This window comes from Ixodes scapularis, unplaced genomic scaffold (genome assembly GCF_016920785.2).
Source record: "Ixodes scapularis isolate PalLabHiFi unplaced genomic scaffold, ASM1692078v2 PGA_scaffold6__148_contigs__length_123643588, whole genome shotgun sequence".
Classification (NCBI taxonomy): Eukaryota; Metazoa; Arthropoda; class Arachnida; order Ixodida; family Ixodidae; genus Ixodes; species Ixodes scapularis.
This window is the reverse complement of record NW_024609881.1, coordinates 54443139-54460678: the sequence shown is the minus strand read 5'-3', so window position 1 is coordinate 54460678 and position 17540 is coordinate 54443139. Positions and strand designations below refer to the sequence as shown.

The window sequence follows — 17540 nt, the reverse complement described above, 5'->3', positions numbered from 1 at the left end:
TGTTCACCATCGCGCCGACAACACGTGTTCGCGAAAGCTACCAGAGCCGCGGAGGGGCGCGGAGCGACCTGGACCGGCTGTTTCCCGGTTTTCCCGCTTGGTGGCGTCCGTTTTGCTGGAGTCGCGAATACACCGGGTGCGGACTATAGTCCGGAAAATATGGTAATATGTCAAAACAAGTTTGAGGCAAATCAATGTGTATAAAAAATTTAATCATCATCATTTTTAACGACACTCCTACTCTCAGCCATTTGTCACTGTCTGCACATTTTCCCGCTAAATTTAGCAGGGAAAGAGATGTTGCGTGACACTGCGACTTGACAATCTGACTTTGTGCCACATGACTATGTGGAGTGACGTCAAGTCATGCAATGCCAAGGTATCACGTGACACTATGACGACGCTAAGATCACATTGTGCGATCACGTGACAATTTTCCAGCTAAATTTTGCATAGAAAATTGATGTCACGGTGTCAACTTGAGGAGCCACGTGGCAGCATCAAAGAAAAATTTAGCAGACATTTCTCTGCAAAATTTAGTAGGGAAATGAATAAAATGTTCTCCTCCCCTAAAATGACTGTCTAATGTCTTCTAAATAAATTCATACAATCATTTCTTAAATACCGAGTTCCACACATTATGGCACTTTGCAGACAAAGGTTGGTGCTATTTCTTTTACAACCAATTAGTAGCGAAGAGTAGAAAAAAGATTTGCTCATTTTTAGAATGCCACTGTAGACCAGAGGGAGGGGTGAACGTACTCTAACGAAGTAACCAAGGGGCAATAGACGACATGTGAAGCTACTTGGAAGCCTAGAAACACTGTGCACACGGCCATCTTGGTAGCATCGAGTTTTTCTGAGTTTTGGTTTCTACACATTTCGAGTGCAGTAGCACTCTGCTGCTGATTGTGATGCAGCAATTTTGTGATTATCCAACTTCCTGTCGTCCAGCATGGACGAAGAACTATGTCATTGTGCCGTTAACTTGTGAGGACGCTTGTTGATTCCTTACTTTTTGACACAAAGGCACAAGAAGTTGTATCGATGAGTGGTAGCAGCTATCTCCATGCATGACACTCAAAATTTTAGTGATTTTTTCCGTTCTCTGCCTAACGAAAGCTTCAGTCGTTAAAAAGTTCAGAGTTTCCGCAAAGCAAGCTGTGCACACAATATTTTTCTAGGCGTTGTAAAGAGCTAAAGTCAGATTCCGGTAGCTCTGACAGCAGTAGAGTACAGACGACGGATGTCGTGCCGATAAACGAGGATTCGCCCAACCCTGGCAGAAAGACTGCACTTCGGTACCATTTTTATAAAAGAAGACATTGCTGATGCTACCCACCGAGTTTATTCGGGCGCTACAAAATAAGTCAAATAAATGAAAGAAATCACCCGACTTAGACCTCTTAAAATGCAATAAAGATGCAATAGCACCTGATGGGGTTTTTAATGAGCAGCACTTGCTATTGGAATGACAGGTAACGTGCCACATGACTAAGGATGTGTGAACATGTAAAGGACTCATGTTCCTTCTCCGTGTAAACCCTTGAAGGCTTTGCATCATTTCGTTTGAAACACTGCCGCACTTATGGTCTGGCCGTGGAATGCCTCCATGTCTTATTGTACTAACACAGTTTCCACCTTACTATAAGTAGCAGTTGTTCTTCAATAGCAGAGGTGGCCAGGGGAGAGAGAGAGAAGAGTGTTAAAGTAGCACTAGACCACTTTTTGCGATAGTCTATTTATGATCATAACTCAATACACAGGCCCTAAGCATACCAAAAAACCAAACTTTACACTCATGCATGGCCAATTTCTCTATCAAAGATTGATTACTTAGGAGAGACCCCAGAATTAGTTATGACCATAAATAGGATATCGCAGAAAGTGGTTTAATGTGCCTTTAAAACACACTGCTTAATGCACCCCTTTCCCATTTCTGTGGTCGCATGCAACATGATGTCAAACAAACAGCATCGTTCTGTTGCCGACACTTTCTCCCGTGACCTGGCCACGGTGTGACCAACACAAACGAGCAAGGTCCGTGAAGGGATCTCATCTAAAGCTATCACTTTGAGACAAATGAACGAGTAAATGAATAAATAAATTAATCTTCCACAAGTTGGAAGGTAACCCAAAAGGCTCTCACGTAGGAAGGGATGAGCTTGTCCATGGCGTAGACGAACAGCGCCCCCAGGAGGAACCCGAGAGCCACGGGAACAAAGGCGAAGCGTCCGTCCTGGCCATAATAACCAGACGTCTCCGCAATTTCGATCGCCGGCGCCAGAAGTGACCAGAACGAGGCAGCCAGCATGACCTGGAAACAGCGCACCCCGCAATTTTCTGCGTAAAGCTCCTTCGCATCTAGACTGCGTGTGGACTGTGACTACGCTTGTGATTTCGTTATGTCTCCCCTCTATCCAACACCTACTGGGTAACAAAGTTGAAGTGCTATATTGCCGCGTGCGTGGCAGAGGTAGCGGTGCATGCGGCCAACACGCGAAGGTGCGGGGTTCAAATCTCACCTTCCTGGATCTTTCTTTTAACAATCGCAGTGATGTGATTGGCCTAAGCCAGTTTGGAGCACCTTTTGGAGCATCCAAAACAGTGTTTTGGAGCAGCGGGAGTAGTCTTTGGAGCAGCCAGAGTGTTTCAAAGCAGCAAAAGGGGCTTTTCAAGCAGCCAAAACAGTGTTTCGGAGCAGCAAGAGTGGCTTTTGGCACAGATATTCTTAGAAAAATAAAAATATTTGTTTTAAGTGCTGGACAAATGAAGGGCACTTTGTGCTGTGCTGTGTTGTGATGTGACGTGTTGTGACAAAATGCACTGCTTGTGTTTTTACTGCTGAGACATCTCTCGAGTGTGCAGAGCTGTAGGCGTCGCCGAGCAATTCCGAAAAACCGCCTGCCACCGTTTTATTGGTTCCCGACGTGCCAGACTTTCGTCAAAAGTAAGCAAACGTAAAACAATAGATTGGAAGCGTCCCGGGTGGTGCCTCTGTCGTGCAATCATGTTCACATGCACGTGGGAGCAACTTTGGCAGGCTTGCAGTTGCATGTGCGTCGTTGCGCGAGCGGAGAACACGGCTGTTCAATTGAAATTAAAACCATGCCACTCCACTCCGTTGCCAACTGGTTCCCAAAATTGTATGTAAAATGTAACTGTCCAGCATACGACCAAAAACAGTGCAGCGGCGCTTGCTTGCCAGGCCGGCAGGTGAGGTACAAGCTAAACACAAAGAATTAAAGAACCTGAGTGCATCGATGCTTGACATCTCGAACCATTATCAAAACGTTCTTGAAGGACTTTGTCCAACGACTGAACTCGAGACAAACAAGTGCAATGTGCAGGTTTAGCACACAGACATTGCTTCCTTTGCTTTAGCTCACTTGTCTTCACCAACACTCTTTCACGGCAGATTTTTCACGTACCGGGGTCTCTCTCGAAAGAAAGCCCACCGAGAGAAACCTAGGTAATTAATCTCAATCTTTCGACAAGCAGTCTTTGAGTTAAATAGGGATTTTTGTAGTAGCGTATGATTTACACAAGAACAGAAATGTTGATAAACATGCGGCAGAAGTTACGTTTCAGTTTAGAAAGCGCCATATCTGCAGCGGCGTGAGGACGTCAACACCTGTGGTCACGCGAGTGCTTCAAGCTCACGAAGTAACTCTCACCACGCAAAAGCATGGTTTTGTTTCACAGCATGACGGCATGGCTGGCACCCGGCATGCTAGCGTCAGGGCATCCACACACGCTCGCGTCCATCGTTGAAAATATTTTTAAAAAAGATGCGAGAAGAGACCTTTAGACGACAAAAGCGTGAACAGTTGGAAAAACCATGCAAGGCCGGATGGACGATTGATGCAGGGTACTTTGTCTCGGGTAGCGTAGGGCAGAGCCGTATATTGGGAGAGTTTGGCCAGTGGGTGTGGCGACGAAGGCGCCGGAGAGGAGAAAAGTAAATGAAAGGGAGGAGAGCGCCGAAGGAGCGAGAGAGAAAGAAGGGAGCAGAGAGGAGATGACCGCCATTTTTTAGCAACGCTGTCGGAGACTGGTCGGAGAAGAGCACTGCTGAGGCTACGCGTCGTCTGCTACGGGCCGACTTCTTTTTCGCCTGAATAAAACTTTGTGGCCGTACGCCGAAAAATCTTCATTTATTAGCTTTTTAACCCACCGAGGAATAGCAGAATGTCATTTTCTTGCCAGAGCCAGCGATATAAAAGGCAATAATCGAGATTTAGATGCCGATCCCACGCATTCCACCGGAAGAATGCTCGAAGATGGCGGCCCTCCCCACTCAGGTGGGAGCAGCCGGGAGTTCACGCGCATACGCTCATGCCTCTCGCTCTACGCCGCGTGCTGATTGGCTCACTTGGGAGGAGAGTGTTACGGCGGCGAGATCATAGACTGACCAAAGTCTCCCCATATACGGCTCTGGCGTAGGGCTGTCGCTTGCGCCACCTAGTGCACACATGCTCAATTAGGTTCTCAGTTTAGTTTCAGTTTTGAAAGGCGACCGAAATTGTTTTTTTGGGGCAGGCTTGGCACAGATTACCCATATCTTGGCAAAATATAGCAGGACGTAGCAGGGTTAGCCCCTTGGCGCAGTTTGGCGCAACTGGCGCAGCAATCACATCACTGCGATCATACCCTCCACTGAAAAGTTCCTGTTTATTCTAGGCAAGTACCGCAGGCTCTCAGTTATAACTTTCTTGAACAAGGTGTGCACATAAAAAAAATCCATAGCGCACCACTGCGGGCCAGTCACACTTTCGCCACCGTTGCAACGAGTGCGACACCTTCCTTGTTTCAGTTTCAGGCATAGGTTTGTCTCACTTTCTTGAACAAGGTGCGCGCATGAAAAAAAGCCATAGCATGCCGCTGTGGGCCAGTCACACTTTCGCCACCGTCCCAACGAGTGTGAAACCTTCCTTGTTTCAGTTTCAGGCATAGGTTTGTCTCAATAAACATTTGTTTTTCGTTCTAACTTCATCTACCGTCCTTTATCCGTGACAATATCTTGTATGTTGCCAACCAGAGCTCAGCGTGGGGTGTGGACCAAGCACTCGGGCTGCGTCACACGAGAGCAGCAGCTTGCGACGTTAATCCTTTTACGGGTTGCTATGGGAACGGGCTGAAGACCCTTTTGCCATAGTGACCTATAATAGGATTAACGTCGCAAGTTGTTGCAGTCGCATTTGATCGGACTCAACGCAGGTGTGTGAATCGACCTTTAAAGTGGGACGGAGTTCGGTGGCTCATAACGCTTCTGTAGTAAAGTGACGAGTCATGTTTAAAGGATTTTTAGATGAGGTGCACTTAATGGGATAGTGAAACGAAATTCTAGCACCTATTTTATTCCCTAAATGTCAACCACATTCTGGTCACACCATGGAGACACCAATTTTTTGCTTGAAAAGACACCAAAAAATTTATTTAAAAGGAATAAACTGAATGTGTTTGTCGCTATGCACTTAAACGCAGCGCCGCTCCGCGGAAGTACAGCGGCAAGCTGCGTGCGCACGAGCCCTGTCAAACCGGATTTTCCTTCTTTCCTGGGGAGCGGGGAAGGGCAAATAAAAACGGCCAGTTTGTAACGCGTTGACAATGCCAAGTGGCAGAGCTCACCCATACATAAGGTACCTCAGAATGCATGTTTCGCAGTGCTACGGAAGCCATCTAGGAAAATCCAGATTACGGCCACTGTCTTGATGAAGAGCTGATCCTCCTCTCTTTCTACTGTAAAACAGGAAATAAGTGGAGCCCTGCGGGTATCGCAGTTTCGCTATTCCCGTACGACCTGCACCCGCACATTTGAAGTTCGCATCTAATCCAATCAAAAGCTTTATATATAGTCCTATCCGCATCCAAACCTGCAATACGCAATTTTCGTTACACACACATGACACATCAAAGTTCTATTCTGAGTATTGCTCAGTAAAATCATTTCATGGGCCATTTTAAGCAAATAACTAATAATCTAAAAAGTTAGGGCAGGAGATAAAAGTGTTAGAATAATTGGAATGAGAATCAGTAAAGTGAATAACTGGTAACTAGTTTGTCGGCAAGAGAATGAATGGTGATCTGTCTTCTGCAAGAGTGCTTGTTCGTGTCTTCCCGTCGCTTCAGAGGTGGCATGCAGCTGAAGTGGTGAGTCACTTACCCCAGCTGCGAAACCGAGGCTGCCATCGAGAACTTTCCTCTGAAACCCAGAGAAAGAAACGGCAATCAGTCTCCTTTCATGATCCATACTCCAAGCTGCAAGGCATGAAAGAGCAGTTGATTGCTCAAAGCACTCGTTCAGAACTTTAAAAACACGGCCGCAGCTCTGAGATTTGCTCGCTGTGTCACAGGTTCAGTAAAATGCCGAGCACGCACCCATTCATGATCTGGAGATGGCCTTAGGAAACTGAAGATGAAGGTTAATTAAAGGAATACTAAGGCAGTTTTTGATATTACCTTTTTATTGCACTAACTCCATTTATGTAAACCTAAGAACCCTAAAAGAAACACGAAAACCACAATCTGGGATGGCTTTTACCTCTCAAAAACGCAAGTAAACATTGCAGCATGCCCGTTTTTACTAGAAGTATCTCAGAAAATGGCCGTAATACAACGCTTGGTTCCGTTTTTAATAAAGAAAAAGGCCTTGCATTGTTGTTATATTTAATTTCTTAGATATTTGGGCGCATACACTGAGTTTCCACCGCACAGGTACACGCCCAGAATCTACTCTAGTACCAAGACTGAGAGCAAAAACACCATACAAGCACATGACAGGGTTGGGTTTTACCACTTTGCACCAGAGTAGTCAGAGAAGCGGCTGATGCAGGGAAGTGGTCCAACTGCACTCCATTTTACCTTTTGATGGACCCCCCCAGAAGCTACGAGTCAGCCGAATCAATCCAGCACTGTGCTGTGACGCATCACGTGACTAGGCTTCCCAGGCATTGCTGCACCCCCCCCCCCCCCAAAGGTTATGTGAGACTCGGTCCATTATAACATTAAACGAAGCAAAGCTAGGTTGGGTAAGAAGGCTGGGGTGGGTACCTGACATGCCATTCGGTTGTTTCTCAAACTCTTTTAGAAGTAGCAAGGCGGGTGTTTAACATGACGTGGACACATCCTCGGTATTCTACGAGATGTTGTGATAAGGAAGACTCGGTACCGAGCTTGTAATGAGGAGAACCTCCAGGAAACCTATTTAATACTCTGTGGGGATGTGGGGAGACAGATTTTGTTTTTGTTTACCCTCATCTTTACAACCATGTTCTTTACATAAAATTGGATGTCGCAATCTTCAAGTGCAGTGCTTTCTATGTTGCTTTAAAATCTTAGCCTTGTTTTGGGTGTGTGCACGTGTAAATATCAAGTGAATGAACACGCCGTGTTGGATTATTTTTTCTCGCATTATTGGCAGACCATCTACCGTAGAATACCGTGCATCCGCCTATTCCCTATTAAGCGCCCATGTCCAAATTTCTAAGATCTGAGAAAATATGCACAGTACATTTATATGTAAAATTGATGACTGAACAAGCACCCATTCCCCATTTTTTCGCGATTATCTCTAAATTTTGAGTGGGCACTTGCCCAGTATTTTACGGTATGTTCTCTACGAAGTCGACAGTCCCTTTTAAGATACAATGTGCCTGAGACCCAGTCCTGATTTTTTGATGAGGACTGAAGATTATTTAACTGCCCCTTTCTAATAAAACATTTGCACAATTAGTTTTCTTTTGTGAAACTCGGCATACGAAAAGCAGTGGAGACCACCAAAACCAAATCTTCTTCCAAGAGTCATCTTTATAATAATTGATGGATTCTCGAAAGGAGTGTCAAAGCTTTGACGGCACTAGGCACAACTGATGAGAAAGAGTTTGTCACATGTCTCCCTCCTGCTCAGTGACTGGCTCGACGGCACCGTGTCCTTCCCCGTTTGCCAACTTATGGCGAGACAGAGAATAGATGGAGAATAACATCTTGCAGTCGCCTATCAAAAATCTACGTTAGTTCAACTAAGGAGAAATAGTGATGCACTCTCAATGAAGGCAAGCAATGATTCTTTCTTTAATTTTAGGGCTTCCAGCTCCCGGTATTAATCGTTCCAAAATGCCGTGGCACAGAACAGCACTTGTCATGCGTCAGCCGAATCATTATTTGTTAAACAGTTTATGAATAGCAGTACCTATCAAGGGATCATATTAATCATTCACAAAAAGTGGCACTTCTATTTGTAACAGGACTAAACCTAGCAGACCCAAGTGCAGAAAGTGTCATGGGGCAACATAAGCAAACAAAGGAAACTATTACATCGCCATGTTGCACAGGGAACAAAAATGATATGCTGATGTTATGCTTTCTTGTAATTTTACCGTGATGTCATCTAAATGGCAGTGTCTGTCTGTGTCTGCAAGATCGTGGTATATGACATTTAAAAGATGTCGGTGCAATCCCTCTGCCTTAAACAAAGTGTTAATTATGACCTCAACACTTTCGGTAGGAGTATGTCAAGAGTCTGCACTATTGTGAAAGACAACGCACGCCTGTCTCAAATGATTTGCCGACAGTTAAACAACACCGCAGCAACATTTAGTGGGACTATGTGAGAGAGAAGATGAGCTAAATTTGAAGTTGGTTTAAGAACGCACTCTGTCAAGTCAGCAGGGCCGGTCCCGACATCTCAACCTTCCAGTAATGCCAAACAACATGGCATGATGATGCATAACGCTTGTGAGGTTTCACAAAGCAGGGTTGCGACATTTCGCGGTGCTCGGGGACAAGCACGTGCGACATTTGTAGTAACGTAATTCTCGACAGCTCAGAACTCGCATTTAATGAGGAGCACGGGGAGACTTGGCCCGTTCTGTTACATTGCATACATACTTCCATTTTATTGTTTTCTTTTCTGCGGGGGGCAGACAATTCCTTCTGCTGGGTTTATGTGCGGTATGCCAACGCCACGTCTGACGAAACCGACGAAGCAACACCAAAAGTGTGTTGTCATGGCACTTGTTGTCCAACTAAACAGATCATACGAGGAAAAGAAGTGTAGGACCACGGCACATTCGCTGTATATGACTGGTTTAGTCAGTGATAGCGAATGGGCAAAGGCTACGGGCGCTGTAGCGGTGCATTTTTGGCGCTGCTTGATCGGCTTTGTCGGACCGTAGCGTGGGCTGCAGCCGGACTTGGAGGGACACTAGCGGGGTATTTATGCTTGCCAAGGTTTTCATTTGTATGTGACCAGGGTTTTAAAGTACCTAGGTACAAGTAACTGGAAATCGCTATCTAGGTACTTTTGTTGTACCTGAGTTACAAACCTAGGTACTTTCATTTCTCGGTATCTGTATCAGTATCTTTGGTACATTTTCTAGTAAATTATAACTTAGTGAAGTTACTTTTTACAGCAACTCTTCTATTCACTTCCTCAAAATGGTAGAAACCATAAATCTTGAAGTATTAACACACTACCACGTGCCACGGTTATTGGTGAGTTGGGTACGACCCAGCAGGCAATGACTTGATCGAACGACGACACTTCAGCAAACGGTGGTGTTCATTTGAGCGAACAGTGGATTAGCGATGCCATTCTAGTGACACCAATTTGTCGAATCGCTTCAGAACTCTGTTTAGGGAAAATAGTGACCTGGTTCCTTAATCTCAAACTGAAATCGACTTCATTGCATGTTTGAAGCTCCTTTGACAGCTATACAAGGAAGGGGATAGCTTGAAAAGATATGCACAGTTTCTGTCAAAGCACCTGTATCTGGGAAAAGTGGCGCATTCTCTTCCCTCCTCCTAAGCTGCGATCAAAGATGTCAGATAAACATTTCAAGGTGGTTCTGATTCTAATGTCAAATAGAGCACTTAAGTGAAAAAGATAATGTGTCTGGAATGCTCATGTGAATGCTGTTTTCCTTATTAAGGAAAACGGTTAATCAACATATTTACTGTTTTTAAAAGGAAAGGAAAACGGGAAAATTAAGTTACTTCAAAAATGTACCTAAGATACAGTTATCTTTTAGAAAAGGTACCTAAGCACTCACTTAAAAATGTACCTAGGTACAGGTACAGTTACGTCAAAGATTATTTATTTTCTCCATATTTGCCAGAATATATTGGAAGTAAAGCTTTTTATACTAAGAATACAAACATAAACGAGTTCGATAAATGGGCTTTATTGGTGTCAATGGATTCTGGCAAATTTGGGGAAAATAAATAATCTTTGAAGTAACTGTACCTGTACCTAGGTTCATCTTTAAGTACCTTTTCTAAGAAATAACTGTATCTTAGGTATATTTTTGAAGTAACTTTTACAACCCTGTACGTGACACACGAGAGCCCAACTACCCAGAACAAAGTTTGCGGCTCGAAATATATCCTCTTTCCAACCAGAAACCGCCGACCGAGAACTGGCCGCTTTGAGTCACGCTCACTCTCTTTTTCGTGGGCACGTGCTGCTCTCTGTCGTCTACACACACACAACAAAAATAATCAGGGTCGCGGGTTATCAAAGGCATGCACGCAAAATTAAAAAAAAGAAAAAAATATTATACCCATTTTATTCTGGCTTTTAAAACCAGTAAATATGTTGATTAAGATAAAAAAAATAAAGAAAAGCTGAATAGAGAATTGGAAGCACTCTGTGCATTCTCCGCGTAATTCTCGACATGGCGTCGTATCACAGGAGTTGCGGGCTGGACGGCTGGACGAAGCGAACTAAGCGATGGCGGCGGACGACGGGCAAGGGACTTTTACTTCAGAACAGCTGTTCACGGTACCGGTGACTCTGTCTAGCTTTGAAAGAGAAATTGTCTACCGATCAAAGCAATCAGGATTAATTTCGTATGACACGCCCGACCATCAAGCAGGTTGCACGAAAAACCAAAAGTCAAGAACCAAGTGCTTGACTTTTGGAATTTCCGTGCAACATGCACCCTCCGCGTTTTCCGTCTGCTTCACAAATAAAAAAAAAGAATGAAGGAAATAAAAGAGAAAACACGGTCGGGTGTAGCCATGTGACTTCCGCAAATTCTCTCTGCCTCTACATTTCTTCTTCCTCCCCAGTTCAGTTTCGGTTTCGGTTTTGAGCAGTTGTGTTAATTGACTTTATTAAAAATATATGTGAAGCTGTAGCAAAATATTGATTGGGTAGTCTTCTGACACCATATAAAATTGTCAGAAAAAGAAAAAGAAACAAATTTTTTTTAGAGGGGGGTTGTGTCGGTGTTTTATTAAAGTGAAACATACATACTATCAAGGGCTAATATTAATTTGTGTAACAGTTCACTTGGTTTCACTTTATCACCAGCTCATTTGGTTAATGATCATAAGGAAAGCATCGAAGGAGCAAATATTGCTTGTATCTAGCGTTCCACATTTTCGATTTTTATTTTTTCTAAATTCGGTGTACTTTTTTCGGTGTTTATTTTAAAAGTCAATTTGCTTTTTTCGGTGTATATTTATTCCCAAAAAAGTTTACCGTTTTTTTTCGGTGAATATGAAAGAAACACAATCGGACACTGGATCAGATGAAACCTTGTAGGTGTGACATTTGTGATCACTCAAAGAATAATGACAGATATACATATGTCGTCTTTGCTACAACTTCAGTCAGGACACACCTTAAAATCGCGGAATTCGCGGACATAATTATTAGCGCGCTTCTTTTTTCTCCATTCTGACGACGTGACCATATGAGGTGATGACCGTACAATAACCAGCGGAATATAAAAAAAAATCAATTGTATTTATGTTCTTAACCACAGAGAAGTTTGAGAGAGCGTGTTAAAAAAGGTATTAGCAGCTTTCCTCGATGTCCTCTGAAATGCATGAAGCGAAAAACCTTATACTAGCCCACATCCAAACTTTTTTAGGACCAGGCTCTTGACATACTAATCCCAATTACGGAAAGGACACAGATGTCCCCGCAAAGGCCAATCCAAGACCTCTTTTGTTGCATGTTGAACCTTGGAAGAGGGCAATTACGAAGACGTCACATAATGTCGAACCTTGCAAGGCCTCCTCTCTTTCCCTCCCTCCCCCACCTGCCTCGACGCGGCCCTAAAAAACTGACCTTTTCAGTTAAAACCGAATTTTAGAAAACAGACTGGACATACTTTTAGCGATTTTTATCGGTTTATACCGAACACGCCGAACCTACGAACTGACCTGTTTTGGTTAAAACCGGATTTCCGAAAATGGATTTGGCATACTTTTATCGGTTTAAACCGAAAACTCCGAACCCTACTTATAACAATCTAAGCTACATGGAAGAATACAAAAACTGAAGTTGTTGGTGTAAACACCCACATTTTGAAAAACCAAATATAAGAACACGGCTAAACAGTGCCAAATGTAATACTCGGGTTCCTTTCCACCAGGGAAAAGCGCTCAAAATAGAACAGTGCATACAAAAAGCCGAGGAGAGCAGGACACACGACGTCAATTAAAAAAGACTGCAATTCCACAGAATGTGCAAGGTAGTCCAAATTTGCTTACAATGGTCACATAGTTTTACTATCTTCTCACCACATTGGGTACAGATGCATGGACAAAAAATTACTGCTTTTTAAGGGGCAACGCGCAACATTGCTTTTCAGTAAGGCAGAAAATCACATTTCCCATGCTCCCAAATTTACGAGGGTAGCGAAGAAGATAAAGACGCAGCTCTGCATGTTCTCTGCTTGGAGAGTTGCACCCTTGAACCAGCGGGCAATGAAACGATTGCCGGGACGCCATTCCTGGCTTGCTCGAGACAGTGTCACTTAAACAGTTGAAGAAAGCACTACAAACGTCGGCACTGGAACGAAACTGCAAGTAAAGATGGCACCTCCTGCACTCGCACACACCAATTGTGGGAGTGCCTTTTTTCAGGCTATCTGAAGCAAGACACTGTTTCATTCGAAATGGCCCAGGCCAAGATATGACGTTAGTTTGCACATTAAGGATGAGTGGCCTACCAGGTATCTGGGATGAGTTATGTTTTGCTCACCGATAACATAAAGTATGCAGTGCCCAATGCTCAGCCTCCACCCAAACGTGGCACTTGTGGTCGGGATCCACATGCCAAAGTTTGAGAACCCCTTATCCAGTTTTTAAAGTTGTAAGCGATTTATGGGAATTTTACAGGGAGATGAATGCCATCTGTTACCAAGAATGTGCCCCACTGTCTCATTAAAATTGCCAAAAATTGCTCGTAACTGTTCAATCAGATCACAAGAAGCTCCGAAACTTTGGCACCTAGTTCGGACCGCTGGCGCTACACTTCGGCGGCGACCGACCATTGAGTGATGCGCAATTTAATTTTGTGAAGAAAAAAAAAAAAAGTATTAAACTTTTTTTTAGGCACTCAGTAGGTGACTTTGGATGTCCTTTGGGAAGGATCAAAGAGAACTTATGAAAGAGCGAACCATATCTGTGTCAACTGAAAAGAACCTCAAGGTAGCAGTTTTAACGGAAGGGCTATCTATTCCACGGGCCATTGTTCTCGGACGGGTAATAAAAGACTGGGTCACGAGATATCGTAGAAGGTTGCCCTGGGCTTTATCATAAAGGTGAGCTTCAGTGTTATCGGCTGAAACAAAGAATCGGCTATCTACCTCAGCCTAAAGGAAGCGTTACTCCTTGGACTGCATACCTTTTACTTTCTAAAACATCTGATAATGCCATTAATGCAAAGGTGCAAGCTGGACAAGAATAACGATAACACCTAGCTGTTCTCTACAAATCTCCAAACATCTAGCTGTGTTTGGAGATTTCTGCTTGTCCTTTGTCCCCTTTGTTCCTGTCTCCAAGGATCATTATCGCTAATGCGTGTACTAGTTCAGCAGTTTGCAGCACGGGTGGGGCTAGTCTTATCATAATTACACCTCTGAGAAGGAATTAGATATCAGGGTTAAGCAGAAATATTCTCTAAAATATTTAGAAATACAAATACTGGGATACACAGCAAAAAAACTGATACTGAAATACATTAACAAAAATGTATTGCGATACATACCAGAACCACATTTGAAAAATAGAAACGTATTGGGAAATACAAATACAGGAATACATTTTGGTGGGGCTGAAATACAGACACTAAAATACACTCTTATAAAAACATTATTTTGGATGCACCCCTTAGAGCATACGAAGAACAAAAAGAAGCATGCTATAGAATGCAAGGCTTTGTTTTTAAACCAGTAAGCGAGTTATCGCTGCACGTTGGAGCCTGAAGCTCGCATCACATTTACTGCAGAATTAACATCTCATATTTTGGGAAGTAGTAAGGGAAGCAAGCGATTTGTTCACCATGGGTCGAGCACGGTTTTATTTCGGGACAAAGTCCCAGGGACATCTAAATCCGTTTTGTGTCCTACCAAAAAACCTCAAGAAGTCACTATGATTACGTCTAATCAGGACGCCTCTTTCAACAGTGACCTTATAACGTCACCGTGGAATCAAGTTCAAGGGACCCGCATCCTTTTATCTGTTAGTTGGGCGCGCCGACAGAGTCTTCAACTTTTGGAATCGTCTGGAATAGTCGACCACCTAAAGTGTGGGAAAACATTTCTTAAATTTTGCACAACAAAAAAAAGAGTCATCTGCGGTCAGAGACACAAAACGTCCCTGACTAAACCTCGTCTTGACCCTCTGCATGGAGGTCAACGATTCTTTTAAAATTGTAACAAGTACCTAATAGCATAGCAATACCAAAAATACACTCAAAAATGTATTTCGATACAGAAGTACAAAATACAGCTGTAAAATTGTATCACGATACAGAACTATAAATACATATTGTATTTCTGAAGTACCATCGCGATACATTTGTATCGTGATACTGCCCAACCCTGTTAGATATAAATATGTATGTGCATATAATACCCATAGTGACACAAGCATACCTTACGCTAATACTAATCGGAGAAACTGGCACCTCATAAGAAATGAGCTGAGGCTTTCCTGGAAGAGAGATTTCAGCATGCAGCTTTTTACCCGGCTAATTTTGAAGATGGAAACTCCCACAATATTAATATCTATATGGATGATAATGATATCTTTGGGCGATCTACCAGTCAATTTCTGTGTAAAAGTCAGATTGTTTATTCAAGGGACTATGAGACGATTCAGCATGTGTCCAGTTGAACATGTTTAAGGAAACGCACGTTCGAGGAAGCTTCCTGCTCGCTAGGTACAGCCGACAATTTTTGGGCAGTATTTGTCATTTGGCCTTTTGAGTATTACTACTCCACAGTGAAGACAAAATAAAGGATATACAGATCTACATACAATCCACAGAACTCATGTGTGGGTAAAAGGGATCGTTGGCCCTGTGAAGAAACTGTATAAATTGCGGTTTTTGTGTCTTCCGGTTTTCGTCCTCTATTTTATTCTCTACAAACACCGTGACTCAACCAGCACGCTCCATTTCCACGAGTGTATAAATTGGTTTCTTGGCATATCGAGCTAAGATTTCATACAGATGGGGCCAAAGATGGTGCATTCTGAGCATCAAAATTTCAAAGAATGAGCTTATACGTGAGTAACGATTAAAAAATGTAGAGCGTGAATTCGCTACCTATGGCAGCCGTCTGCTAACAAAAGGTGTCTGACTGGCACAACAGCCAACAGAGTAAGGGTGAAGACTCCTACAACAGCAGCCAACGTTTTTGACTCAAAGCAGTATGGGCTTTTACAGTGTAGAGCGTGATATTGTTCATTTTACTCATAAATCACAGTGAATGGATACAAAAGCTACAAGAAAAATTCTTTGTCGGGCTATTTCGGTAATGTCAACAGCTGCTGCGTCATCCAGATGTTGTCCATCTGCAGATGGCCTCCGAAGGTGGCGAATTCACGTTTTAATTTCTAACTCCCTACACAGGTACGCTCATATTTTGGAAGTTTGGTACACAAATGCACCGTATTCGCCCAACTCTTTACAAGATCTTAGCTCGATACGTGAAGAAAGCGAATATGGTCCCTTCAAAGGGCCAACAATCCCTTTGATTCACGCAGTACGGGGTGTCTCCAAAAAGAGTCTACAAGGTGTTTTTCACCGTAAAATTAAAACTAAGCATCGCCGAACGCTGCTTCTCCACCCTAAGGTAGTGCTGGAGGTCCGAACCAGATGCGACAGTTTCAGCACGAACCGATATTTTATTCAAAAGTTATAAGTGATTTTCTGGAAATTTCAATGGGAAAATGGGGCTCGTTTTTGCCCGTTTTCGGTTTCTGGCACCATAGAGCTCCATGTATTCCAGAGCTCCGTTGGCCACCATTTTCACATTGAAATTTTAAGAAAAACACTTCTAACAAACAGGTATATAAAGTTTCTGTTACCACACAACAAAAGTGGAGCAAGTAAACGGCATACTTCGAAGCAAGTGCCGTGAACGTACACTGGCAAGCAGCTGTAAAGGGGTAAACAACTGTATTTTTCATACGTTTTCTCACAATAGACGGCAGGTGTTGTGAGTGACAGGCAGCGTGAGCGCACGAGCGTTGCAAATGCCGTTCAGTGTGGTAGGAGTGAAGCGGTTGTCAAGACATGCTCTGCCTTGCGCTACTTGTAAGATGTGACCCGACATTCTACGAGTAGCTCAGTATGCGTGGTTCTTAAACGCGCTGAGGAAACAATGCCCCCATACTCAACGCCGCTTTCCATACGGTGACGGACGATGTCAGCTGACGCCCGCATGGCATGTTGTGTGCCGGCAGATCGGTTTTGATTATCTTACCCTGGTCGAGTTGAGAACGAAGACTAGGGCAGCACCGGCCGCGGTTAGGCCCCACGTGAACAGGGTACCGAGGATGGCTTGACTTAGAGGCGACAGACCCGCGATCATTGTGGAAAAGTGACACACATCAATGGGACCACGCACCACTACCCCACTCCGACGAGCAAGCGTGCGGCACAAATACTGTAGCACAAATTGCGGGCGACGCTGGGGGTATCGCTGCGCCGATGGCGGCGATCGGCTGAACTAGACGAACGGCTAAATGGAAACAAATTTGGTTCAGATACCAGTGTCAGATGCCTCAAACTTGTTGACACCTTTGCTTTGTGCTATTATTTTGTTTCTTTCCGGTGATTGGAGCGGTGATACGGTGTCGGAATACGTTGTCTACAGGGAAGCGGCCATTGCGAAACCTGGGTTAAAATGTTGTTTACTTTTGCTGAGTTCTTTGAGATGGTGTTTCGCTTGCGAACGAACGTAGAAACGAAAAGTAAACAAAAGTAGTTAGCGCAGGCTACGGTTTGTTCCTACTATTCCTACCAAGGACGCTCGAAATTTGATCCTACATGAAATACTGCTCCGTTGGCTTGACCACGGACTGGGCGGATGAAGGACCTCAGATGGTGCTGTCAACCCATACTTTCACCTTGTTCGAACGCCGGTATGAGAGGGGTCAAAAATAAATTGAAAGAAAAGCGCCTGTTCACACCTAGCCAAACGCCTAAGGTACGCCAGAATCCTGCCAACGGTTGAATTGCTGTCATGGTGCAATGGATCAAGGCGCCGTTATAGAGTGCGGAGGTGTGC

General features: G+C 43.8%; 1 protein-coding gene across 1 annotated transcript in view; it reads right to left on the bottom strand.

The window, feature by feature from the left end:
* LOC8052972 (zinc transporter ZIP11) overlaps positions 1 to 16929 on the bottom strand; it is a 45922-nt gene extending 28993 nt beyond the window's left edge. The window contains exons 1-3 of the mRNA XM_040214372.2: positions 16734 to 16929; positions 6167 to 6205; positions 2150 to 2317 (exon numbers count right to left, since the gene is read on the bottom strand). Coding sequence (XP_040070306.2) covers positions 2150 to 2317; positions 6167 to 6205; positions 16734 to 16841 — 315 coding nt within the window. The 5' untranslated portion in view covers positions 16842 to 16929. The remainder of the gene's footprint in view (positions 1 to 2149; positions 2318 to 6166; positions 6206 to 16733) is intronic.
* Positions 16930 to 17540: the final 611 nt, after the last annotated feature.